Source organism: Rhinoraja longicauda, chromosome 17, assembly GCF_053455715.1.
Source record: "Rhinoraja longicauda isolate Sanriku21f chromosome 17, sRhiLon1.1, whole genome shotgun sequence".
Classification (NCBI taxonomy): Eukaryota; Metazoa; Chordata; class Chondrichthyes; order Rajiformes; family Arhynchobatidae; genus Rhinoraja; species Rhinoraja longicauda.
The window spans coordinates 31,905,246-31,932,273 of NC_135969.1; the positions used below are offsets into that span (position 1 = coordinate 31,905,246).

At 40.8% G+C, this 27,028-nt stretch overlaps 1 protein-coding gene across 7 annotated transcripts in view; it reads left to right on the plus strand.

Annotated features, from left to right (window-relative positions):
- Positions 1-27,028, plus strand: part of chl1b (cell adhesion molecule L1-like b) — a 639,417-nt gene that overhangs the window by 453,354 nt on the left and 159,035 nt on the right. For all 7 annotated transcript variants that reach the window (XM_078414480.1, XM_078414482.1, XM_078414481.1 and 4 more), the window contains 2 exons: positions 8,844-9,066; positions 25,416-25,531. In XM_078414480.1, the coding sequence (XP_078270606.1) occupies positions 8,844-9,066; positions 25,416-25,531 (339 nt within the window). The remainder of the gene's footprint in view (positions 1-8,843; positions 9,067-25,415; positions 25,532-27,028) is intronic.

The following is a 27,028-nucleotide window of genomic DNA, read 5'->3' on the forward strand; positions in this document are numbered from 1 at the left end:
TTAGTGATGTATTTGGAGGTTGGAGAAAGCAGTCTCTTACCTCCAGTTCATCCATGTCTCCAGCTTGCAATGTGAACTTGCGGAGGCCACAGAACCACTAGTTTTCTGAAGGTTCGCTGGCAAGATGTGGGTATGATTTGGCCAACTTTAACATCAAAAGCTGATGTAACCTCTGCCGCTTTTGGTTCCTCCTGAAGACTCAATCTGCCAAATTCAACTTGAATGGGAGAAACTGTGCATTGAAACGATTTATCTCAAATTAGTAAATTGCCAAAAATAAATAAAACTTCTGTTTGAACAATGTTACAAAATTAGGTGCAGAAATGCTGCTTGTCCTGCATAAGATCTAATTCGATGTGTTCACTGCCCTGCCTGATTACAGATGCACTAACAGATGGAAAGGGAGAAGATTGGCTGTGATAAATAGGGAAGAAAATGTACCAGGTATTAATTCAGCCTAAAAGACAGATCTCTTGAGGGCAATATTGCCTAGCATTTCATAAAAGCATATATTAGATCCATTACTTTGCACTTTATGATATTAGTCTGTGAAATCAAAACTAAAATTTAGTCTGCAAAAAAATGCAGTTGATTGTACTGATGTGGAATAATAGCAAAGAAAATGTGAGATTGCTGGAAGGAACCAGTTTTCCTTTGCATTGCTCAATGGATGACAAATCTTGTTGAAATGTTTTGGATAATATCGCATTTATATCACTGAAAATGCTGCTAAATTCACAATGCACATGTTTACGGTGATAATCACCTGATCATATCAATGTAAAAGGGGTAGTCTGACTACAGTGAAATGCAAGTTAATAGAATTTGAAACATCAAGTTGTGAATAAATCTAAGAAGATTCTTTGCATAACATTCCATGAGGAGTTTCTTTGTTTCATGCCCTAGTAGTCCATTCAATTGTACAAGATTATTCCGAGCACCAAAACTGCAGAATAGTATCAAAATGTGTCTTTGGAAAGAATTAACAAGGGAATAAAATCCATTTGATCACAATGCATGTTAGGATTTTTTTCACAAGAAATAAAAGCAGTTCTGCCAATTTATATGAATTTTAAAATTATCTCATTCCAAAGCACAAGTTTTTTTTTCAAATGGCTTCAGGGTGTATTAACTGTAGATTAACCTTGATTTTTTCCTTTCTGTATTAAAATGTGAAATGAGTTAGGTCTTTACATTCTGCAAATTGTGCTATACAACAACAGCTTGCTATTATATAGTGCAGGCCAGACCATGAGGTCCCAAGATACTTAACAGGAGAATTATCAAACAGAAATTATACACTGAGCCGTAAAATAAAGAATCAGAACAGATTACCAAAAGCCTGGTCAATGAGGCAGATTTTAAAGAGCTTCTTAAAGGATGAGAGGCAAAGGCAGAGAGCTTTGAGGAGGTGCTCCCAGAGCTTTGGATCAAAGCAGCTCAAAACATAGCGATGGAATGATTTAAATTCCTGTCCACCAGCCTTGAGCAGCTCAAGGAAAAGAGGGCTTGAAGATCCAGATCTCTAACCCTGGTACCAAACTTACTATTGACCCGCAGTAATTCTCATTCAGCTATACTTGTAGAAATGGTGCTCAGCCTGCAAGAGATACCTCAACGAAAACAAAAAAAGCACCCTCCACATCTGGTGGCTCCACATCCTCCACATCTGCTGGCTGGATCGATGTACCATTGTTTCCTGGACTAGCTTCAATGCTCAGATGCAGCTTAAGCAGCCCAACCAGCCTGGTGCTCAGCCACATTGTCCACTGGACTCCTGCAGTGAGCGCTCAATTATGAGCTCTGCCGCAGCAAAGACATGGAGTGGATCAAGTGAGGAGGAAGTGCAAATGCATCAAAGATGTCCACAAAGACACCATGCTCCAAGATGGCACTGAATCCAGGCGACTCTGTGCGTGCTAGTCACAGATGTGGGTCTGCAATCACGCATTACAATCGCACCACCCTTTTAAATCTCTTACCCTGACAGCAACAGTTCTTGACAACTCTGCTATTCACATTATTCCCTTTATCAAGTATCGGTACTCTGTGGATGGCTCGATTGTAATCACTTATTATCAGAGTGAGGCCCAGCGCAAATTGGAAGAACAGCACCTCATATTTCGCTTGGGTAGTTTGCACCCCAGTGGTATGAACATTGACTTCTCTAACTTCAGAAAGTCCCTGTTTTCCCTCTCTATCCCCTCCCCCTTTCCAGTTCTCCCACTAGTCTTCCTGTCTCCGACTACATTCTACCTTTGTCCCGCCCCCTCCCCTGACATCAGTCTGAAGAAAGGTCTCGACCCGAAACGTCACCCTTTCCTTCCCTCCCGAGATGCTGCCTGACCTGCTGAGTTTCTCCAGCATCTTGTGTCTACTGTCTATGATGCCATTGGAAACTAATTCCATCTGCTTGCATAGGGTCCATATCCGTCCATGTTCTAAATGCTTTTTGAACATTGCTATTCTATCTGCTTGTGTCGACCAAGCAGAATCAATGAAAGGATTGAATCAATGCCAAATGATTCAACCATCAGCCCATCAATCTTGTTCTGCCTTTAGCAGCTGAGAGTCTGCAGGTTCCAGAGTGACATCATCACCGCCCTCTGAACTGGAGTGGAAGCAAGTCATCTTTGTCACCAAGTGACTGTCGAAGAAGAAGAAGAAGTAGTATTTAAAATCAGGATTATGCGAGAGGTCAGAATGTCAGGAGCACAGAGGTCTAGAAACCTTGCTGGAGCGACTAGACTTGTATACACTGGCATTTAGAAGGATGAGAGGAGATCTTATCGAAACGTATAAGATTATTAAGGGGTTGGACACGTTAGAGGCAGGAAACATGTTCCCAATGCTGGGGGAGTCCAGAACCAGGGGCCACAGTTTAAGAATGAGGGGTAGGCCATTTAGAACTGAGATGAGGAAAAACTTTTTCAGTCAGAGAGTGGTGAATCTGTGGAATTCTCTGCCTCAGAAGGCAGTGGAGGCCAATTCTCTGAATGCATTCAAGAGAGAGCTAAATAGAGCTCATAAGGATAGCGGAGTCAGGGGGTATGGGATGAAGGCAGGAACGGGGTACTGATCATTGAGAATGATCAGCCATGATCACATTGAATGGCGGTGCTGGCTCGAAGGGCCGAATGGCCTCCTCCTGCACCTATTGTCTGTTGCATACTTGGAATGCATTGCATTTGCAGGGGATGGTGGTTGCAATTGAGGCCAACGAGGACTTTAGCAAGAAAGGAACTTTAAAATTGATATTTTGTCAGACAGGGAGTCACAAACAGGTATGATGAGTGACAAGTCTCCAAAGGCGGTAGATTTTTGGATAAGCACTTTAGGCAGAGGGGATGATTGGAGGTTGGCCAGGACAGCCTTGGAGTAGACAGATCTCAAAGGCATAATTGTAGGTTTCAGCACGTGATCGGCTGAGACATGGCTGCAGACCAGCAGCTCAAAGCACAGCGATGCAATGGTTTAAATGTCAGTGCACCAGCCTTTAGCAGCCCAAGGAAAAGAGTCTTTGAAGAGAAGATCTCTAATGTTGGTAGCAAACCCATAGTCTGTAGACCCTCTCTCTGCTGCACATGTCAAAAATGTGATGAGTTTACAATGGTAAGTACATAACGAATCTTCTCAGATGCCAAAGAAAGTAAATATGCAGATGCGCTTCCTTGATCACCACATCATTGTGATGGGACTATGTTCGGTTGCTGGTGATATGGATGCCTTGGAATTTGAAGCTGTCGACTATCTCCACAACAGCTTCATGGATAAGGACAGTGTTGTGTTCACCCCTCTCCTCGCACTACGCTTCCTCAGGTTAACAACCAGCTTTCATCTTGGTGATGTTAGAACTAGATTGTTCTGACAACTAAACACAAAGTAGTTTAGTTCAGAGATACAATGCGGAAACAGGCTCCGGCCCACCAAGGCCGTGCTGACCAGTGATCACTCCGTACACGAGTTCTATCCCACACAATAGGGACAATTTACAGAAGCCAGTTAACCTCCAAACCTGCACGTCTTTGGGAATGTGGGAGGAAACCAGAGCACCCAGAGAAATCCCACGTGGTCACAGGGAGAACGTACAAACTCTGTACAGACAGCACCCGTAGTCAGGATCGAACCTGGGTCTCTGATGGTGTAAGGTAGCAACTCTACCACTGCATCACTGCGCTGCCCACATCATTTTTCGTTGACCTTGCTGATAACCGCGGTATCATTGGCAAACTTAACGATCGAGTTGGCACAGTACTTGTACGTTACACAATCATGGGTGTATGGGGAATAGAGGGAGGGATTGAGCACACAACCTTGAGGGGCACCAGTGCTGAGGGCCAGGTTTCGCATCTTGTTGGAATTTTATTTGCCTGTTCAAAGTGAATGTAAAAGGCATTGTTCTTCTGTTGGAGATGCATAATTGCCAGAGATGGCATGTGATTTTGGCTTATAGCCCATCAGGATTTTCCACTGGTACCTGGCATCTACTTGATTGAATTGAGTCTCTAGCTTATTCTGGAATATTTTCTTGCTATTCTGATAGCCTTATGGAGCCTTCTTGTACAATACGAAGTCTTCCTTTTCGAAAGCCTCAGATCCAGACTTCAGCTGAGAGCGAATCTCCCCCTTGATCCAAGGTGTCTGGTTAGATTAGATCTCAAGAGTAATCAACTTTGGCAATGGAGACCAGGGTATTGTGGTTTTACCATTTCTGTTCCCCAGCAAAGGTGATCAGTTGGGATGCAGAAATGCAGTGGATATCACAGAGAACAATCAGGCCGAGAGACAAAAATAGAGAGAAAATTGCATTGAAAATTGGCCTGACATTTGAGCTTATGTTACAGAAAATGTTAAATGGAACATGCTTCATAGTTTATCCTGTTGATCATTTTAAAGTAACAGAGACATAGAAACATAGAAAATAGGTGCAGGAGGAGGCCACTCGGCCCTTCGAGCCAGCACCGCCATTCATTGTGATCATGGCTGATCATCCACAATCAGTAACCCATGCCTGCCTTCTCCCCATATCCCTTGATTCCACTAGCCCCTATAGCTCTATCTAACTCTCTCTTAAATTCATCCAGTGATTTGGCTTCCACTGCCCTCTCGGCAGAGAATTCCACAAATTCCCAACTCTGGGTGAAAAAGTTCCTTCTCACCTCAGTTTTAAATGGCCTCCCCTTTATTCTAATACTGTGGTCCCTGGTTCTGGACTCCCCGAACATTGGGAACATTTTTCCTGCATCTAGCTTGTCCAGTCCTTTTATAATTTTATATGTCTCTATAAGATCCCCTCTCACCCTTCTAAACTCCAGTGAATACGAGCCTAGTCTTTTCAATCTTTCCTCATATGACAGTCCTGCCATCCCAGGGATCAATCTCGTGAACCTACGCTGCACTGCCTCAATTACAAGGATTAGAATTACACTTACAAGACAAAGTTGAAATAAAAATTAAACTTTTAAAGTTATAATAATAATCTCCAGAGAACCTTTAAGGGACCTAATGGCAGATTTATTAAAAAATATATGAAATCTAGTGAGATCTCTTGGGAAATATTTAACTTGGAAAGTACATTATGACATTCAGCCACTCATATGGTTTATTTTCCTGTTTCGATGACCAACTTTAGACTTTATAGAGATATAGCATTGAAACAGGCCCTTCGGCCTACCGAGTCCATGCCGACCAGTGATTACCCGTACACTAACACCATCCTTCTCCCCCTAACCCTTGACACCCTTACCTATCAAGTGTCTGTCAATCTCTGCCTTAAAAATACTTTTAAATTACCCAATGACTTGTTACGGGGCGGTTTGTTTGAAACTGAAATGGTCTCCACACAGAATCTCCGGAATACTTTACTTCGAAGGGTGGTAAAGGTTAAACCATTGAGGGTATTTCAGGAGATTTTTTGGAAGATTAAGGAATTAAGGGCAACGGGGAATAGGCCCAGAAAAGGAGATGGGGCCTGATGCAGATCAGCTATAATCACATTGAATGGGAGGGTGGGCTTAAGTGGTCAGCTCTTGATCCTATTTTCTTATATTTCAGAAGAATTCACAATTCATTCTATTTCAGGAGATTGAGGGAAATAAAGAATATGAATAAATGAAAGAGCATTATTGGTTGGTTGGCTCCCTCTAATTGAAGGAACCACCATGTCCCTCATCGTTCCCAATGAAGATCCCCTTGTGTAAAAAAAGGTGACATTCTGTCAAATTTATAGCTGCTGTGCTGTGCTGATCATCTAATCTTGCATGTCACTTGTGGACACTCACACATTGCTCTGTCTCTTTTATCGTTGGCAAGTGCAGACTGCACGGCTGAAGGCTAAATATCAGGAAGGTTAATTGGTGGCCACAACCATCCATTCACTGATGACTCCACTGCAACTGCCCAAGATGGATGATGATCGTGGATTTAACAAGGTCCATCCTGCTGCAAGCAATGCTGTGAAACTGATAATAAGAACCTGAAGTTCCCCACTTGAGTTGCCTCATGATATCCATTCCCATCCGTTAGTAGGGAGTGATCCTGATTCGATCCGGGTTCGATCCTGCCAACGGGTACTGTCTGTACCAAGTACCTCATTGGTGACCCTCGGACTACCGTTGATTGGACTTTGCTGGCTTTACCTTATGTTTCTATACATTGTAAAAGGCTCGATTGTAGTCATGTATTGTATTTCTGCTGACTGTATAGCACACACCAAAAGTTTTTCATTGTACCTCGGTACATGTGACAATAAACTAAACTGATAGACTGATATTTGTAAGTTGCCTAGATTTTGAACAGTCACGAACACCAACAATCTCTGCCCTCTCTGGAAATAAAAACTCACTTGTATTCTGTCTTACCCAGTTCTGATGAAGGGTTTTTGACCAGGAACATTGTTTCTGCTTCCACGGGGGCTGCTGGAACAGCTGAGTGTTTGCAGCAGTTTCTGTTTTTATTTCCGATTTCCCGCTTCTGCGGTATTTTGTCCTTTACAGTAAACCAATGCCAGTTATACCGAGAGTTTCTGAGCCAAATAAATCATCATCATATCACCGTATATAACAGAGAGTGAAGTGTCTGAAGAAGGGTCTCGACCCGAAACGTCACCCATTCCTTCTCTCCAGAAATACTGCCTGTCCCGCTGAGTTACTCCAGCATTTTGTGTCTACCTTCGATTTAAACCAGCATCTGCAGTTCCTTCCTGCACATAGAGTGAAGTGTAATTAACTCCCATTTGCCAGAATCATCAAAGATGAAGGGAGACCCGAGATGCGTGATCAGTTACTGCTTGCTGTTAACAACATCTATGTTGTTAGCACCATTAAACATTGAGCAATGGTTTACATCAAGCACTGGGATATGTATAATTAATCTGGCAGAATCTAGATCAGCACAAACATTACTGCAGGTTCCAAATATTGCAATTTCTCTGCACCAGCTGGGTCCTGTTTAAATACATCACAGTTATTTCAACATCTAGAATTACAGTCTGACTTAATTTACAGTTTGTACTTCGATTCACTGATACATTTCCAGAAACAAGGCAGTTTTCTTGTATCGTAAAGAGATTGTACAATATCATTCAACCGTGTAACATTAAGTAATTAATCTGTCCTTTAAATCCTCAGCTGTTGAAAAGTCTGTCTTTATCTTGTTGGGGTACTCATCATCACAACACTCCATTTTTAAGGACAAAAGGCATTAAGCTAATCACTGGAGTAACTCAGCAGGTCAGGCTGCATCTCTAGAGAAAAATAATAGGTGACGTTTCAGGACAAGACCCTTCTTCAGACTGAAGGTTTGCAACTCAAAACGTCACCTATTCCTTTTCTCCACATATGCTGCCTGACCCGCTGAGTTATTCCAGCATTTTGTATTTATCTTTGGTACAAACCAGCATCTGCAGTTCCATCCTACACATTAAGCTAACCCTTAGATAAACGTTGTTCATCATTATTTCTGCCACCTAGATTCTCAGGAAACTATCTGAATATTGCTGGAAAATGTGAATGCAGACATTTTGCAATCATTTAAAATATCAAGAAAGTAAATTTGAAAAGACAAAATTTAAGACATTAAAATAAAGTGAAATATTTTTAGAGAATTAACTTACTTGTGCCATCACCTGCCTGAATTGAGCCTGAAAAACGTGCAATTTTGTAGGTTAATTGGCTTGGTATAAGTTTAACTTGTTCTGAGTGTGTGTAGGATAGTGTTAGTGTGTGGGGATCGCTGGTCGGTGCGGACTTGGTAGGCCAAAGGCCCTGTTTCCGCGCTGTATCGCTAAACTACAAACTAAACTAAAAGTGAACGCTTTGTGTTAGCTGAAATTAATCCAGTCCTTGCATATTTGAACCATTAATTTATTCCTGGTACCCATCCAAATTCTTTGCTGCGTTTTCAAAATGCTATTCGTCTTGAACTCTCCAGGATATTATCTTTATTTTTCAAGTTTCTCAAATGACTAATAAAATCCTTCGTATAAGAAAATAACTGCAGATGCTGGTACAAATCGAAGGTATTTATTCACAAAATGCTGGAGTAACTCAGCAGGTCAGGCAGCATCTCAGGAGAGAAGGAATGGGTGACGTTTTGGGTCGAGACACTTCTTCAGTCTGAAGAAGGGTCTCGACCCGAAACATCACCCATTCCTTCTCTCCTGAGATGCTGCCTGACCTGCTGAGTTACTCCAGCATTTTGTGAATAAAATCCTTCTGTTCCTTGCATTTTTTTAAATGTAAGCATCGACATTGAGACTTGCTTTGCTTTGAAAATTTACAGGTGAGACCATGCCATAGTTTGTTCATAAACCGCTAACATTTTCTCTGTGTGTGTTTTCGCAGCCACTGAAGCGAATTGACTGGAATGGGCCCGGACTGAAGTACAAAGTTAGTTGGAGACGACAAGGCGATGACACAAAATGGCATGAGCACGTGGGCAATAAGCATCATCACTTTGTTGAGAATACCCCGACGTTTGTACCTTATGACATCAAAGTACAAGTCATAAACGATATTGGAATGGGTCCTGAACCAAAGATTGTAACAGGATATTCAGGAGAGGACTGTAAGTAATTTTGTTCTCAATAATGCTTGAAACATCTCTCTATTTGAACAGTTCAGCAAAATTCCAATTGGTTCCATAATATGCGTTTCCCTTTGGTACCTTCATATGTTATATTAAAAGGTTTTAAAATTCAAAATCCATCCAAACTACGTAATGCAGGAACAATTTTTGAAACAATTAATATACATTAACATAGGAGTACTTACTCCTGTCACTTTCTAGTAGGAACCTAAAGTTTGTGACGTCATATTCCACCTAAAGCAAGTTATGCAAATAAATTTTGTTTAATCTGGCCATTTCTATGAGAGCCATAAAAACATGATCAGCAAAACGGCCACGAAAATCTCAACTAATTTGTTACGGAAGGAAAACAGCTACCCATACACATATATTGACATTCAACTCCAGTCCCGTACTCTATAATCGACTTCGGGAATGGATCACACACTCAGTTGCATCGAGCTTTATCAACATCCCAAAAATAAACTATTGGAACTGCGTTCAATGCTATGTTGTCCATCAAGGATCAAATGTGCAATATCATAGAGAAATATGAACACAAGAAAAATGTTCTGGGCCTGATAGTAACTACAAGGCGAAGAAAACATGTGGGTAGAATCCTGGGAGAATGGATAACAAATAAGGAAGGGTCACTGACTCAAAACATTGACTGGTTTCTCCTTCTGCAGATGATGCTTGACTGGCTGAGTTGCTTGAGCACTTTATGCTTTTTTTGGGGGGAGAATGTATTTCCCTCTGGTCCTGTTAAACTAGCAGTTGTGATTGTTTCAGTACTTTTGTCACGATATGTTTCCCAACCACAACCAGAAACTGGCTGGGCTATGGGCATAAAGATATGCAGATTTCAGAGATGAGTTGAGGTTTAGATTAATTATTATTGTCACAGGTACCGAGGTAGAGTGAAAAGCTTGAATCATGAAAGAGGTTGAGAGTGGGAAGTGTTGGGAGGAGGGAGAAGAGTCCTGGCATATATCGCCCACAGCAAGATTACTTCTGGATCTTGAAAACTGCTTCCCACTCTTCTCCACCTAACTCCCAAAAACTCCCAATTCCAGGATGGGGGATGGAAACGGATAGCAAAGGTTAGCATTGGGAGGGGTTGTGGTTGCTGATCCCACTGGTGGGACTGGCAGTTCATGAGTGACTACTGCATGCGGAGTTTAGCTTGCCAAACCAAGAATGTTGTGGTAGTGGGAATGCTGATGAATGAGGAAAAAAGTCATACTGCTACAAGGCCACAAACAATGGTGTAATGATCTAATGGATCCATCCTTCAAGCCACAACAATAGTTCAGGAAACCTGGTGATCAGATATGAGCATTAAAAAATAAATAAACTTAGCTTAAAAATATTTTAGGAACTAACCCATCAGCCGAGAGGCATATTTATCATGTACCTCCAACCGACCTTCATTGAAAACTAGAAGTGGCCAGATTAGTTTATTTTATATGTTTGCCACCATTGTCCTGTGCAGATTGGAAAGTTAACATTACAGCAGAAGTGCAATGAAGTCAATGATCAATTGTTGAAAATGTTACACACTTTAGACTTTAGAAATTACTTTGAGTGTGGAATTTATCTGTGACTTGTGATAAATTGGAGCAATTTCGGAGGAACTGTTCACTCCACACTACCAGATTAAAATTTACACAGTGATATATCCTTGCTGCTTACCTCCAGCAGCAAGCAAACATAAAACAAAAATGACTTAATCTAAGAAAAGTTATATATAATCTATCATCTAGGTTACCATATTTATGATACACATCTAATGAGAAATTACAGCAACATTACACTGAAATGTTGCTCCTATAATCATTCAGATTCAAAGTAAAATTTGCTGTTCCAACACAACAGCATAATATATTTACCACAACTTTGGTAAATCCATAGGGAAATTCCATTGCAGGATGTGCTGAATTCATTTGTAGTGAGCAGCATCACATAAATTCTCTCTGGAAAATTCAGAAATGACGGCAATTTGTACTTTCTATTTTAAGACCGAACTGCGAAGTGATGCATTTTGAGGTCAAATAGGGGTAGGACATGTAGAGTGAATGGTGGAGCCCCCAGGAATGTTGATGAGCCGAGAGATCCAGTGGTGCAAGTGTACTGTTCCTTAAAAGAGGCAACTTGGGTGGATGGAGTGGTGAAGAAAGTATATGGTATAATATAATAAAAAGGAACTGCAGATGCTGGTTTATACAGATGATAGACACAAAGTGCTGTACTAGCTCAATAGGTGAGGCAGCATCTCTGGGGAAAATGGATAGGTGATATTTTGAGACTGTCGAGTGGAGAGGGGTACTATAGGCAAGTTGCTTCCAATCCTCCCCCACCCCCTCCCAAAAGGAAGAAGGGTCCCAATCTGAAATGTCACCTATCTATTTTCTCCAGAGATGCTGCCTGTCCTGCTGAATTACTTGAGCACTTTTTATCTATCCAAAGCATATGGTGTGCTTGCCTCCATAGGATGGGGCAATGTTTAAATGTTACAAAACACTTGTTAGGCTGCAGTTAAGAGATGGTCAGCATGCTCTGGGATGGATTTGGTCGCATTGGATAGAATGCATAAGAGATTCACCACAACTTTACTTGGATCAGAGGACTTTAGTTACAGGGTCATTGGTTTGGCAGAACTTATTTTCCCTGGAATGTAGAAGACTGTGGAATGACCTGATTGAAGTATGTAGCATTGTGAGAGGCACAGATAAGCAAGATAGCCCTTTTTTTCCATGAAATGTTATCAGAAACAAGAGAGTATAGGTTTAAGGTGATAGGAAGGAGTTTGAAAGAGGAACTGAGGGAAGGTTTTTTTTACACAGAGTAGTTGATATCTGGAATGGGCTAACAGGGGAGGAGGTGGAATGAGATACAATCATGATATTTAGGAGGCATTCAGACAGATGCTTAAATAGGCAATGCAAAGAAGGATACAGTCCTCATGCAGGCAAATGGGATGAGTGTAAATGGACCATACAATTAGCAAGGGCTTGGTGGGTATAGGGTCTGTTTTTGTGATGTACAACTTCATGACTCAACTTACAGTGCATTCAGAAAGTATTCAGACCCCTTCACTTTTTTCCACATTTTGTTACGTTACAGCCTTATTTTTAAATTAATTAAATTCTCTTTTTTTATCGTCAATCTACACACAATACCCCAGAATGAAGAAGCAAACACAGGTGTTTAGAAATTTTTGAAAACTAATTAAAAAGAAATAACTGAAATATCACATTTACATAAGTGTTTAGACCTTTTGCTACGACACTCAAAATTGAGCTTAGGTTCATCCTGTTTCCATTGATTATCCTTGAGATGTTTCTACAACTTGATTGGAGTCCACCAGTGGTAAATTAAATTGATTGGACGATTTGAAAAGGCACACACCTGTCTATATCAGGTCCCACAGCTGAGAGTGCATGTCAGAGCAAAAACCAAGCCATGAAGACGAAGGAATTGTCCATAGACCTCCGAGACAGAATTGTGTCGAGACACAGATCTGGGGAAGGGTGTAAAACAATTTCTGCAGCATTGCAGGTCCCGAAGAGCACAGTGGCCTCCGTCATTCTTAAATGGAAGAACTTTGGAACCACCAGGACTCTTCATAGAGCCGCCCGGCCAAACTGAGCAATCGGGGGAGAAGGGCCTTGGTCAGGGAGGTTGTAAGGGCGAACATTTCTAATAGGCCACAGACTACAACAAGGTGACCAAGAACCCGATGGTCTCTCTGACAGAGCTCCAGAGTTCCTCTGTGAAGATGGCAGAACCTTCCAGAAGGACAACTATATCTGCAGCACTCCACCAATCAGGCCTTTATGGTAGAGTGGCCAGACGGAAGCCATTCCTCAGTAAAAGGCACATGACAGCCTGCTTGGAGTTTGCCAAAAGGCACCTAAAGGACTCTCAGACCATGAGAAACAAGATTCTCTGGTCTGATGAAACCAAGATTGAACTCTTTGGCCTGAATGCCAAGCGTCACGTCTGGAGGAAACCAGGCACTGCTCATCACCTGGCCAATACCATACCTACAGTGAAGCATGGTGGTGGCAGCATCATGTTGTGGGGATGTTTGTCAGCAGCAGGAACTGGGAGACTAGTGAGGATCGAGGGAAAGATGAACGGAGCAAAGTACAGAGAGATCCTTGATGAAAACCTGCTCCAGAGCGTTCTGGACCTCAGACTGGGGTGGAGGTTCACCTTTCAACAGGACAACGACCCTAAGCACACAGCCAAGACAATGCAGGAGTGGCTTCATGACAAATCTATGAATGTCCTTGAGTGGCCTTGCCAGAGCCTGGACTTGAACTCGATCGAACATCTCTGGAGGGACCTGAAAATAGCTGTGTATCGACGCTCCCCATCCAACCTGACAGAGCTTGAGAGGATCTGCAGAGAAGAATGGGAGAAATTACCCAAATACAGGTGTGCCAAGCTTGTAGCATCATACCCAAGAAGACTTGAGGTTGTAATCACTGCCAAAAGTGCCTCAACAAAGTACTGAGTAAAGGGACTGAATACTTATGTAAATGTGATATTTCAGTTATTTCTTTTTAATTACTTCGCAAAAATTTGTAAACACCTGTTTTTGCTTTTTTATTATGGAGTATTGTGCGTAGGTTGATGATTAAAAAAATGAATTTAATCCATTTAAAAATAAGGCTGTAATATAACAAAATGTGGAAAAAGTGAAGGGGTCTGAATACTTTCTGAATGCACTGTATGTTATGTTAGAGAAGCATTAAAGGTGATAATTCAGTGCCAGTGAAACATTGCTCTGAAGAATTGAGTAGCCTACTCAGCAAGCGTCCTCGTTAGAAGCAGAAACATTTTGTATTGATTCATTAAAATGTAAATCTGTTTTCTTTTTGAAAGCAACATTTCAGGATGCAGTATTGGAGTGATTTGAAGCATAATAGTTTAATTTAGTTTAATTTAGTTTATCGTCACGTGTTGCATGCGGTCCAATCAGCGGAAAGACTATTCGTGATCACAGCATGTTTTGGGAAAAGTTTTATCCAAGACCGCAAGAAATTGCAGAGAATTGAGGACGCAGCCTAGGCCATCACACACACCAACCTCACATTCATTGACTCTATCTACAATTCACGCTGCCTCGGCAAGGCAACCAGCATAATTAAGGATGAGTTTCACCCCGGTCACTCCCTCTTCAGACTATCTTTACAATAGACAATAGGTGCAGGAGGAGGCCATTCGGCCCTTCGAGCCAACACCGCCATTCAATGTGATCATGGCTGATCATTCTCAATCAGTACCTTGTTCCTGCCTTCCCTTTTACTATAGGGAAAAAAGAGTAACTTCAGAAGAACAAGATTACTTTGGCTTAAAAGCACCCCAATAATGTTTTGGCATGCTCTACCTGAGTTTATGAGGAAAAATTCATAGGACTTGATTGCTAAGATTGGTAATCAGCTATTATTACTTCAATACAATAATCAGGATGGTGGAAAATAAATTAAACGCACAATAGATATTTTGAGCGATTTCTATGGGATAGGTTATATCACGCAAAATCGCGATACAATCGCTGTATAATCGCGCATTATGGGGTGCAGTGCAAGATATGTAGAATATACAAGACTGATAAATCTCTGTCGCTCCAGAGTCTAGACCAAGTGGGTTCCTTCAGGCAGCTTGAAGACTCAAGATAACTGCAAGTGAAATGTCATCTCCACGATGTTCTGACAGTATTGCTCATCCTTCCAAAACTGCCATTGACAACCTCATTCAGTCCATTTCATTTATATTCCTAAAATAAATATTCGTTTGATGGTTTCATTAAATTACTTCAATCTAACTCACCGATTTTATCATTCATTAAAAAAAGCTAAAGATTACTGAATGTAATGTCTTCTCCTCACAGTCAGAAGCAGGAAAATTTATAGTGGGGAATAAAGAAATGGCAGAGCAATTAATCATATAGTTTTGTTCTGTCTTCATGGAAGGAGACATAAATAACATCCGAGAGATGCTAGGGGACCAAGAGGAGGAATAAAAGGAAATTGGTGTTAGTTGAATAATAGTGCTTGAGAAACTAATGTCACTAAAAGTTGATCAATCATCAGGCTTTATAATCTGCGTCCCAGAGTATTAAACAAAGTGGCTGTCGAAATAGTGGATGCAGTGGCAGTCAACTGCTGAACTTGGGTAGATTAAGGGATAGTTGGCAGTTGGCAAATGCAAAAAAGGATGGAATGAGAAGGCATGGATCTGTAGACTGGTTAACCTGACATGAGTAATAGGGAAAAATGCTGGAGTCTCTAATAAAGCTTGTGATAAAAGACTATTAAAAATATCAAGGGGCCAGAAAAAAAAATCAATATAGATTTATGAAAGGAAAATGGTTTTTGACAAAACTCCTGAAGTGTTTTGAGGATGTAGCTGGTAGAATAGATAAGGGAAAACCAGAGGATATGCTGTGTTCAGACTTTCAGAAGCACAGTACCCATTTAGTCCAAAAATACAGAAAGTATATTTTCTCGTCAATACTAATATTTATATCCATGTGTAATCTCTAAAGGTCACTGCTAATGCACCTTATCCTTTTATACACAAATCTAACACAAAAAAAATCACCACCTTTCTTGAAAATTTCAATTTTTTAACTTCACTTGTGAACATTTCTTAATTTCACTCATAAATAGGCAAGCTACAATTTTACAGTTAGTCCAATCTCTCCCATCAGAGTATATAGTGCCACAGTGCCTCATCAGTTGAATTTCTTCAGGCTATTTGCTGCTCCTAACTCAAGGGAATATAAACAAAGTTTATTTAGTGTCCAAATATGTAAATATATGTATGTGTATACATATGTATAATATGTACAATATATGTACGTATATGTACATAAATAAAATATTTCCTTCAGTAATGCCATCTCAGACTACTGCCATTATCTCCTTAATCAATAAAGCAACTCCCCTTTGTCTTTTATCCCCACATCTATTTCTCCTGTAGCACCTGTGCCACAGACAGATGACCATAACGGCTACACGGCCCAGTCATAAGATCATATGTGATAGCAGCAGGATTAGGCCATTCGGCCCATCGTCTACTCCGCCATTCAATCATGGCTGATCTATCTCTCCCTCCTAACCCCATTCTTCTGCCTTTTCCCCATAACCTCTGACACCTGTACTAATCAAGAATCTATCTATCTCTGCCTTAAATATATCCACTAACTTGGCCTCCACAGCTTCATGTGGCAATAATGCCATAGATTCACCACTCTCTGACTAAAGAAATTCCCACTCATCTCCTTCCTAAAAGAACATCCTTTCATTCTGAGGCTATGACCTCTAGTCCTAGACTCTCCCACTAGATAGTCCACGCCTTGAGTTCATCCTACTTTCCTGTCAGGCCTCTAGTTTTGAAATAAGTGCAACTGTCTTTCCTCACTACCTGCTGTCCCCACTCAGAGTATCCTGTCTGACTTGCTGTTATTGACCTCTTTATCGATTTCCGGCTTCCCACCTTCTGTCCCCTTGCCAAACTAGTTTCAACCTGCCTTAGTAGCACGAGCAATCCTGCCCATCAGGATATTGGTGCAAACAAACCCCCCCCCCTCTCCCCCCCCCCCCCCCCCCCTACCCACCATGTTCAGGTCACTGCTGCCCCAGAATAGATCCCAATGTTATTTTAATTATTCTTAAATGCTTTTGTGCATCAAAGGCAACCAGTCAGTCTTGTAAACCGGCACATCAACAAAATCCAAATCCTAGGAAAGATATATTGTGTTAAATTGTACCCATCTTGGCACTGTCCCACAGCTCCCTGACAATATTAATGGGAGGTAAGTCTACCTTAGCTTTGCTATTCCAGGGCCATTCCAGGAGCAGGATGTCAGAGTGTACCCATTCGACAGTGAGGCCTTCCTATAACATACTGCTCATGTCCAGAAGCAGGAGGTCCAGGACAATTGGACCCAGGGCATCATTCCAATGAGTTGCAGAGTGGTGCGAAACTAGGCATATTCAGCACAATATATCTTGGGAATGGCTTTCATAGCTGTTCCTATTTTGTTATCAATGAAATATGGTCATCATTGGTTTATTTAGTTACAGGATATCCATTGCAATGTCCAAATCAGTAGCTCTAAACAGTTATAAGTAGATATATGGAAAAAGCTGATTCAGCCTATTCAAATAAACCGCCAGAGCACCTAAACAAATGTAGGCACAGAGAATGTGAAAGCTCAGAGCAACGAAGACTAGAAATTGTTTTTCTCTTTGCACTTGTGATGTTATTGCACCTGAAATAGATCTAGAGAAAGAGTCTAGTTCCAATGGATTGTAACTATTAGAGAGGCTTGATTTTTATGTTTTGAATTACATGTGAGGATGTAATGATCTAGAGTGGAATTGTTCAAGTGAAAATAGAATCAAAATCTACCCAGTCAAAGCAAAATATTTATACTGATGACCACAACAGATTTTCTGTAATGTGCTGTTTATTAAACTTAGCAACGTATCAAATATTTAATATATTTCAACAGGGGACTATTTAATAATCTGCTTTATTCTTAGAATAATTCATGGCTTTCTCTTGGTACTCTTGAAACCCTGTTGATTAATAACTTTTATCATTGTACAGATGCCTGCTTCGATTTACTTTTGTTTCAATTCAAACTTTATAACAAGGGGGATAACTTAATTTGATTGAAGAAACATTGACTTTTCTTCTTCACTTTATCACCATACATGTTGTTGGATGCCCAAGGGAGTACTGATTGATGCACTCTACATAAAATGTGATTTCTCTGTCATATTGCAGGCTTCCATAACACCAGTAGTATCCTAATGCATCCAACAATCACAAAGGAAAATGTATCTGGAAGACCCTGTCCAGTTTTACTCTTGATTAAAGCACAAGAAAAGGTGCACACTCTATGGAAGGCTCATCAAGGAACTGAGAACAAATCAACCTCTTGTTCCTCTTGATAAATCTATTATATTGCTTCCCTGATCTGGTCCCTGTGTGACTATAGACCTGTGATTGATATTAAACTGCCTAGCAAGCTAGGTTTTAACAAAATAAGAATTAAACTCCAGAGACCACTATTCATTGACTCAGGATGTGGATGCAGTAAAGTTTGTTGGTTTATATGTCAGTTTGTTCCCGAAATACAGCAAAAACGGTAAACGATAGCGCAAACATTTTAGGCCCACCTCACTCACCTGCAGTTCGAATGGTTGGTATATTTTTAAAGTTATCCATTTTTTAAACTTTAATAATCCACTCCCACTTTCCTTGCCCGTCAGCCGCGCCTGCGCAGTAATACCTCCGTGTTCGACGTCACAATGGGAGCCCAACGGGTCTGTGCCTGCGCAGTTGGGGCCCGTTGATCTTATACTTACATGTTCATCTTGCATCACAACGGTAAGATGGCCACCGGATCCGCACTTGCGCAGTTGGGAAAGGGTTGCCGCTTGGACGGGGGGCACGACCCACCCGGGACCCACCCGAGTGATGGGAGTGACGGCCAATGGGGGAGGGGTGAGGAGAGCTCTCCTGCTGCTGGCCGCCCGGGGCCGGGGTGAGTGGCTCCCTCTCCCCTTTCCTCTCCCCTCTCGCTCGGCCCTGGCCCCGGGGAGTTTTAAGGGGGGTTGAGGTGGAATGGAGTGGGTGAGTGGGTGAGGGGGGGGGGAAGGGGAGGGGAGGGGGGGATAAGGGGGTTGAGGGTGGATGGAGTGGGTGAGTGGGTGGGGGGGGAGGGGAAGGGGAGAGAGGAGGGGTGTGTGGGGGAGGGAGGGTGCTACACCAATGCATGAGAGGTTTGGACCCAACGGGTCCACAGCATTTATTCACTTTAAAATGGAGGAAATAAAGGGGATATGATGGAAACATATACAATTATACTAGATCTAGGTAGGGGTGAATGTTCCCAATGGTTGTGGGAGGCCAGAACTGGGGTAATAGCTTCAGAAATGTTTTCACAAGGAACTGCAGGTGCTGGAATCTTGCATAGAACACAAAGCGCTGGAGTAACACAGCAGGTTGCTCCATCACTTTATGATATTCATGGTGTTGTAAGGCATGAAAGAGGTCAGATTCAGAACAGTTCTGGAATAGAAAAGCTAGGCAAACATTTAATGTATGCCATCATCAATAATAGAATTGATCTCCACTGCAATATGTAATTTGGACTGAGAACATGATGTGCTGAAATACTCAGCAGGCGAGGCAGCATCTGTCCAAGAGAAACCAAGTTCATATTTAGGATCCAAAACTCTTTGCCAGAATGGGGAGAGAAAGAAAACACTTGGTTTTCTTAGCGATATCGTCATTGTGTTAATGATGAAAAAAAAAACTTTTACTGAGTACCCTTTTTGTGGTTCTCTGAAAGCAAAGTCCAGGATCTAAGAATGAATGCCCAAAAAAAACCCAGAATGTTTTCAGCCTATCTAACCGGCTAATAGCATTTAATCCAAGCTGGATCTTCACTCTTTTCCTTGAAACATTAACACACACTACGCTTCCAAGAAATATTTGAGATAAATTAAAATTACTTGTGTCAGTGTGATCTAAGCAATCTATAATGGGTTTAGTAATGCATTTAATTGACTTTTTCACCATAAAAGCAAATATTTTCTCCTTTATCAGCTACTAATTTTAACAGTTTAATTTTAAGTTTAATTTCATGTGTGTCACAAAATATAACTGCTGTCTTTTAAGTTGTAATGGTTTTAATGAATACTATCTGACTTTCTTGTTGCAGTTAATACTATTTGATTTTCCAGTATAGTTGAATTTCCAGTATTACCACGGCAACTATAAAAGTACTTCTTTGACTGTAATGTGTTCCAAAATGTCCCCAGGTCCTGAAATGTATTATATAAAGTCTTTCTTGTTCTAATGATAGGCGCAGTGTTAGTGAACAGAGCTCTGATCAGCTGTTCTATTTATCCACGGAACAAGGCTTGGCTAGTATACACTGAAATTTAGAAGGATGAGAGGGGATCTTATCGAAACATATAAGATTATTAAGGGTTTGGACACGTTAGAGGCAGGAAACGTGTTCCCAATGTTGGGGGAGTCCAGAACCAGGGGCCACAGTTTAAGAATAAGGGGTAGGCCATTTAGAACGGAGATGAGGAAAAACTTTTTCAGTCAGAGAGTTGTAAATCTGTGGAATTCACTGCCTCAGAAAGCAGTGGAGGCCAAGTCTCTGAATGCATTCAAGAGAGAACTAGATAGAGCTCTTAAGGATAGCGGAGTCAGGAGGTATGGGGAGAAGGCAGGAACGGGGTACTGATTGAGAATGATCAGCCATGATCACATTTAATGGTGGTGCTGGCTCGAAGGGCCGAATGGCCTACTCCTGCACCAATTGTCTATTGTCTAAGATGAGCAAACAATAATTTGGCACATGCACACCTGTTCCGCCATTTTGTAGGGTGTTGCAAACTAATGAAGAAAAAGTTTGTTGACATTTTAATGATGCCAATTAACTCGACCAGTAGATTCTCTGACCTCGCCTTGAAATCATCTCAAAGGTTTTTCAGCTCTCTTGTCACTGATTTACGTCAGGGTTGTTTTTCTCTACTTGTACTGCTGTACTTCTTCTCTGTCTCACAAACACCACCTTTTGGAAACAGGATTGCTGGTACAGAGATATATTTGCAGGAATTGGTTTTTTTTTATAGCATATCATAGGAAGGTGCCAGTACCTACTTGAAGCTTTAAAGCTGATTTAGGTATGTTGTAAGAAAGTCTCCATTTTGTAGGAAGGAGAGTTCATAAGAAATAAAATTATCTCTCAGCACTTTTTGTTGTCCAACTACAATATATTGTTGGACAGATCAAAGAACTAGCTTGAACGACTTATTTTTGAATGGATGGCTTGGTCATAGTTGGCTGAAGGGCCTGTTTCCATGCTGTATCTCAAAACATAAACATACATACTGTGGGAATATCTCTTTTGGACACTGGCAGCTTCCTCAGGGAAACGATTTGTGATGTAGTTATTTTGTTCCTTGGTTAAAGCAAACTCCAGAATGGGGAACTAAACGCTTTTATTTGCAGTTGCAAATCAGTTAATCAGTGTAATTAAAAATCAATATGTGGTTCTCTAATTGTTCACCTTGATTATTGACAAGAAATGACTAATCTTCAGTATAGTTATGTTCATGCTTCAGTGAAGCTGCAGGATCAGAAATTTGGCAATGTACATTTATTTCTGGAAGGAGGAAACACCTATTCATAACTCAATGGCAAGGTTAATTGCACTACAAGCATACAGTGCCCTCCATAATGTTTGGGACAAAGACCCATCATTTATTTGCCTCTGTACTCCACAATTTGAGATTTGTAATAGAAAAAATTACATGTGGTTAAAGTGCACATTGTCAGATTTTAATAAAGGCCGTTTTCATACATTTTGGTTTCACCATGTAGAAATTACAGCAGTGTTTATACATAGTCCCCCCATTTCAGAGCACCATAATGTTTGGGACACAGCAATGTCATGTAAATGGAAATAGTCATGTTTAGTCAATCGGGTCTGAAGAAGGGTCTCGACCCGAAACGTCGCCCATTCCTTCTCTCCTGAGATGCTGCCTGACCTGCTGAGTTACTCCAGCATTTTGTGAATAAATACCTTCGATTTGTACCAGCACCTGCAGTTATTTTCTTATGTTTAGTACTTTGTTGCATATCCTTTGCATGCAATGTCTGCTTGAAGTCTGCGATTCATGGACATCACCAGTTGCTGGGTGTCTTCTCTGGTGATGCTCTGCCAGGCCTGTATTGCAGCCATCTTTAGCTTATGCTTGTTTTGGGGGCTAGTCGCCTTCAGTTTTCTCATCAACACATAAAAGGCCTGCTCAATTGGGTTCAGATCGGGTGATTAACGGCCACTCAAGAATTGACCCTTTTCTAGCTTTGAAAAACTCCCTTGCTGCTTTAGCAGTATGTTTGGGATCATTGTCTTGCTGTAAAATGAACAGTCAGCCAATGAATTTTGAGGCATTTGTTTGAACTTGAGCAGATAGGATGTGTCTATACACTTCAGAATTCATTATGCTACTACCATCAGTGGTTGTATCATTAATGAAGATAAGTGAGCCAGTACCTTCAGCAGCCAAACATGCCCAGGCCATAACACCCCCACCACCGTGTTTCACAGATGAGGTGGTATGCTTTGGATCTAGGGCAGTTCCTTTTCTCCCCCATACTTTGCTCTTGCCATCACTTTGATATAAGTTAATCTTCGTCTCATCTGTCCACAAGACCTTTTTCCAGAACTGTAGTTGTTCTTTTAAGTACTTCTTGGCAAACTGTAACCTGGCCATCCTATTTTTGCGGCTAACTAGTAGTTTGCATCTTGCAGTGTAGCCTCTGTATTTCTGTTCATGAAGTCTTCTGCCTGACTCCTGAAGAGTGTTTCTGATCTGTCGGACAGGTGTTTGGGGATTTTTCTTTATGAAAGAGAGAATTCTTCTGTTATCAGCTGTGGAGGTCTTCCTTGGCCTGCCAGTCCCTTTGTGATTAGTAAACTCACCAGTACTCCCCTTCTTCTTAATGATGTTTCAAACAGTTGATTTTGGTAAGCCTAAGATTTGGCTAATGTCTCTAACATTTTTCTTCTTGTTTCTCAGTTTCATAATGGCTTCTTTGACTTTCATTGGCACAACTTTGGTCCTCATGTAAACAGCAATAAAAGTTTCCAAATATGATGGAAAGACTAGAGGAAAGACTAGGTGCTGAGGTGCTTATACCTGCATTAAGGAGGCAAATAAACACACCTGAGCAATTACAAACACCTATGAAGCCATATGTCCCAAACATTATGGTGCCCTGAAATGGGGGGGACTATGTATAAACACAGCTGTAATTTCTACATGGTGAAACCAAAATGTATAAAAATGGCCTTTAATAAAATCTGATAATGTGCACTTTAACCACATGTGATCTTTTTCTATTACAAATCTCAAATTTTGTGGAGTACAGAGGCAAATAAATAAATGATGGGTCTTTGTCCCAAACATTATGGAGGGCACTGTAATTGTACAATGAAATGCATCTCAAACTGTGCAGACTCCAGTGGGGCAGATGACTTGCCTCTTCTATTCGTGAATGCTGATAGATGATTAAACTGGTAACTGGGGAAGGAAGAAAGGGCTTCAAGAACAGATCTGTCCTGAAAAATTGGTGGGCAGAGCATTTGGGTCGTTAACTCAAAGCTTTCATAAAGATGTTTATTCGGAAGAGATGCTCCAGCTTGGTTTCCTTTTGATTAGAAATAATCATGGAGCTGGACCATTGTCCATTTAATTGCCACAAGTTATATCATGGAATGTTTGAGAGCACTGGATGCTGCAAAGACTTCAGGGCAGGATAACGGCCCTCCTGAGGACGTGCTCCAGAAGGATGGCACACTGGTGGCAGTGGTAGAGTTACTGCTTTACAATGCCAGAGACCCGGATTTGAACCTGACTATGTATGTTCCTCCTGTAACCACATGGGTTTTCTCCAGGTGCTCTGGTTTCCTCCAAAGATGTGCAGGTTTGTAGGTTAATTGGCATCTGCAAATTTTCTCTAGTGTGAAGGATAGGACTAGTGCATGGGTGATCGCAGGTCAGTGTGGACTCAGTGGGCCGAAGGAGCGATTTCTATGCTATCTCTAAACTAAACTAAACTAAAGGAGATGTATTTCGCGTTAAGCTGTTCCAATGCAACCATGACCATACCCGGTGAAATAAGAAAGCTGAGAGGTACGTGTGACAGATGGAGAGAATAATTTGCAGGGGTACAGCAAAAGAGGTGAAATTAGTCTGGTGTGTGCTGGGCTGAATGGTTTCAAGGTGAGTTAATTGTCACATGTACCAATTCAGGTAAAGTGAATTTCAGATTACCATACAGTCACACCAGTCTTCTATTTTGTATGGGTAAGAACAAAGGACTAGAACAGTGCAGTACAAGAACAGGCCCTTTGGCCTACAATATATGTGCAGAACATGATGCCAAGACCTAGTTGCACATAAACCATTTCCCTCCATTCCCTGCATATCCATGTGCCCATCCAAAAGCCTCTCTAATGTCACTATTATATCTGCCTCAACCACCAACCTTGGTAATACATTCCAAGCACTCACCACACTCTGTGTAAAAAAGTAACCCCGCACGTCTCCTGTAAAGTTTGCCCCTCTAACCACAGAGCTATGTCCTCTAGTATATGGTTTTCCCATTCTGGGATAAAGGTTCTTCGTGTCTACTACCCCCTAATCCAGGCAACATTTTATGTAAACCTTTTCCAGGTCACTTCAGACTTGAAAACATTCCCTCCAGAATAAAACTAAATATTTTCCATGGCACACACAATAAGGATGATTTTCTGACATTGTGACCAGTCCAAGCAAGATTGTCGTAAGTTCATAAGTGATAGGAGCAAAATTAAGCCATTCGGCCCATCAAGTCTACTCTGCCATTCAATCATGGCTGATCTATCTCCTCCTCCTAACCCCATTCTCCTGCCTTCTCCCCATAACCCCTGGCACCCGTACTTTGTCATGCTTTGAATGCAACTCTCAGCAGATAATCTGCGGTTACAAACAACTTTTCCTATGAATATACCTTATTTCAATAGACTGCAATTCTCTTCACTTTCTTTCCGGGTCTAAAGGAAAACTCATTAAAATAATCATAATGGCACATTGCACAGTTGATGAGTTGAGCATCTTTTATTAATTCCTACTTCTAAGACCAGAACTCGAGGATGGAGTTGAAATATTCTGATGAAAAGCTGTATTTAACCTCTTCAGCATCCCTTCCATTGCTCGTTACTGTACTAATTTGTCTCAGGGGGAAAGTCATTTTAGCAAATAGAAAATGAATAAACTTCATTTTGAAGTGGTCAGATACATTTTAGAATATCACAGTCTGCTAACATGGAATAATGTGGCTGGCATAGAATATATATTTTATTTTAGTTTCTTCTTAGCTTCTGATCAATGACCAACATTAGGTATCTATCCCTAATTGTCTGAGAAGGGAAATTTGAGCTTTTTTTTGCAGTAATTAAAATCAGTCACAGTACTTAACCAAATGCTGATCAAATTTACCCTTTGCATATGCACAACGGTATTTTCAAGAACACAAAGAAAGTGGATTTTTGTCTGATATTGTCATGATATAATAAAATGTCACTTGTGCATTCAGTTTTCATGTAACGTAGCACCTGATAAATTTGTGTTATTTGTATGTGAAAGTGCAAAAGAAAAGTACATGGCCAATAACAGTGAACAAAATATTGACTTTTTTTTGCAGTGTTCTAAAATAATCTTGATATTCTGCATTTGTTTCAACAGTTCCTAAAGCTGAACCTTTGAATGTTGCTGTTGAAATCATGAGCAGTACTTTAGTTAAAGTCAGATGGTATGAAGTACCGAAAGAAAAAATTAGCGGGCACCTTGGAGGTTATAAGGTAAATTTTCCTCTGCATGATTGTCTAATTGTTTATATCTAAGTCTGCATTATTCCAGAGGCATTGCGTTTGCAAATGTTCATTAGTTACCTTTAACAAGTACCTTTTTGAATTTAGGTTGCAAGGTACATGTATAATCATCTTGGATTTTACAGTAAGATATCTCTAGTTATGAATGCAAAATAAGTTGCAAGTGAAATCATGGTAATATGTCATTTTCAGCATCATGGGGCAGTATGTGTGACCAAGACCCATTTAATTACAAATGAAAAATACGGTGGTCATGGAAAGACCAAGACTGTTCTCATTAAAAAAGACTCCCTCCTGAATCCTTCAATAAAATGGGAGGAAAACTTTATTGTGAGCCCATTGAAATTTACTTTTGCTGATTCTGCTCTCACTGACCTGCAACAAATTGCCATTGGTACCTCTGAAAAATTGCCTTGTTTTGCCTGCCCAGGAAGTAACTACATGTGTACATGGATATATTTGGAGAGTACTTCTCAAGGTGATAAACGAAACAGGATAATAAACAAAGGTGAAGTTTAAAAAAATCAACTTTGAACTAAGCTACTAAATATCAGCACCAATGCTAACCTGTTTCAGCTTTATTGGAGGCTGGTCACCACCTGTCTGCAATTGAAACCCATCACTTTGGAAGTGTCCAATGGAAGGTAGATCATCATATAAGAGGTCTCAAGCTTGGCCATTAGGGAGATCTGATGTGAATCAATTCTCTGATCATCAATCTCCAATTTGAAACAAAGTAATGGGGCAGAGATAGGATGAATGCATACAGTCGCCAACCCACACCTTCTCCCCACACCTTTGGCACCAAATCCAACATGTTTATTCCTGGGATTCTACTGCACAGAGGAGAAATGTAGATGGGCAAATTACAACATGTATTTGCAGTTGCGATAAATAATTTGTCTGGTTGCGAAGAATATTGGACTGAATCAGGCTGGCTGAGGCAGACACTCTCCAAAGGGAACTGCCCACATTCAGCCCTGAGCAGGTAGGTACATCCTGCACTCAGGTGGACTGACTGATCCTCTCAGGTGAGTATAGTGCCTCATGTCACTCTATCTGTCGCAGTACTCTGTTGCCGGACTCTGTGTGTTCTTTGGTGCCAAAGGTGTTCAGATTAATACAATCAAAATGGATTTCTCATAATTCTCAAGTTAATATTGGCACGGGTTTACGATATGACACGTAAGAACTTTATTTATCCCAGGAGGGATAATCCCTAATCAATTGAAATGAGATTTATCAACCTGGAGTTCCAGAGGAGAACATCATTTCTTTATTATTTGAATCAGTGTAATAGTGCAAAATTTCAAAATATATTAATTTATTTTCTTGTGGTCATGATCATAAGGGATAGGAGTAGAATTAGGCCATTCGGGACCATCAAGTCTACTCCACCATTCAATCATGGCTGATCTACAGTTAACTTATAAATATCTCTGTTTATCAAAAATGTTTACAAACTCA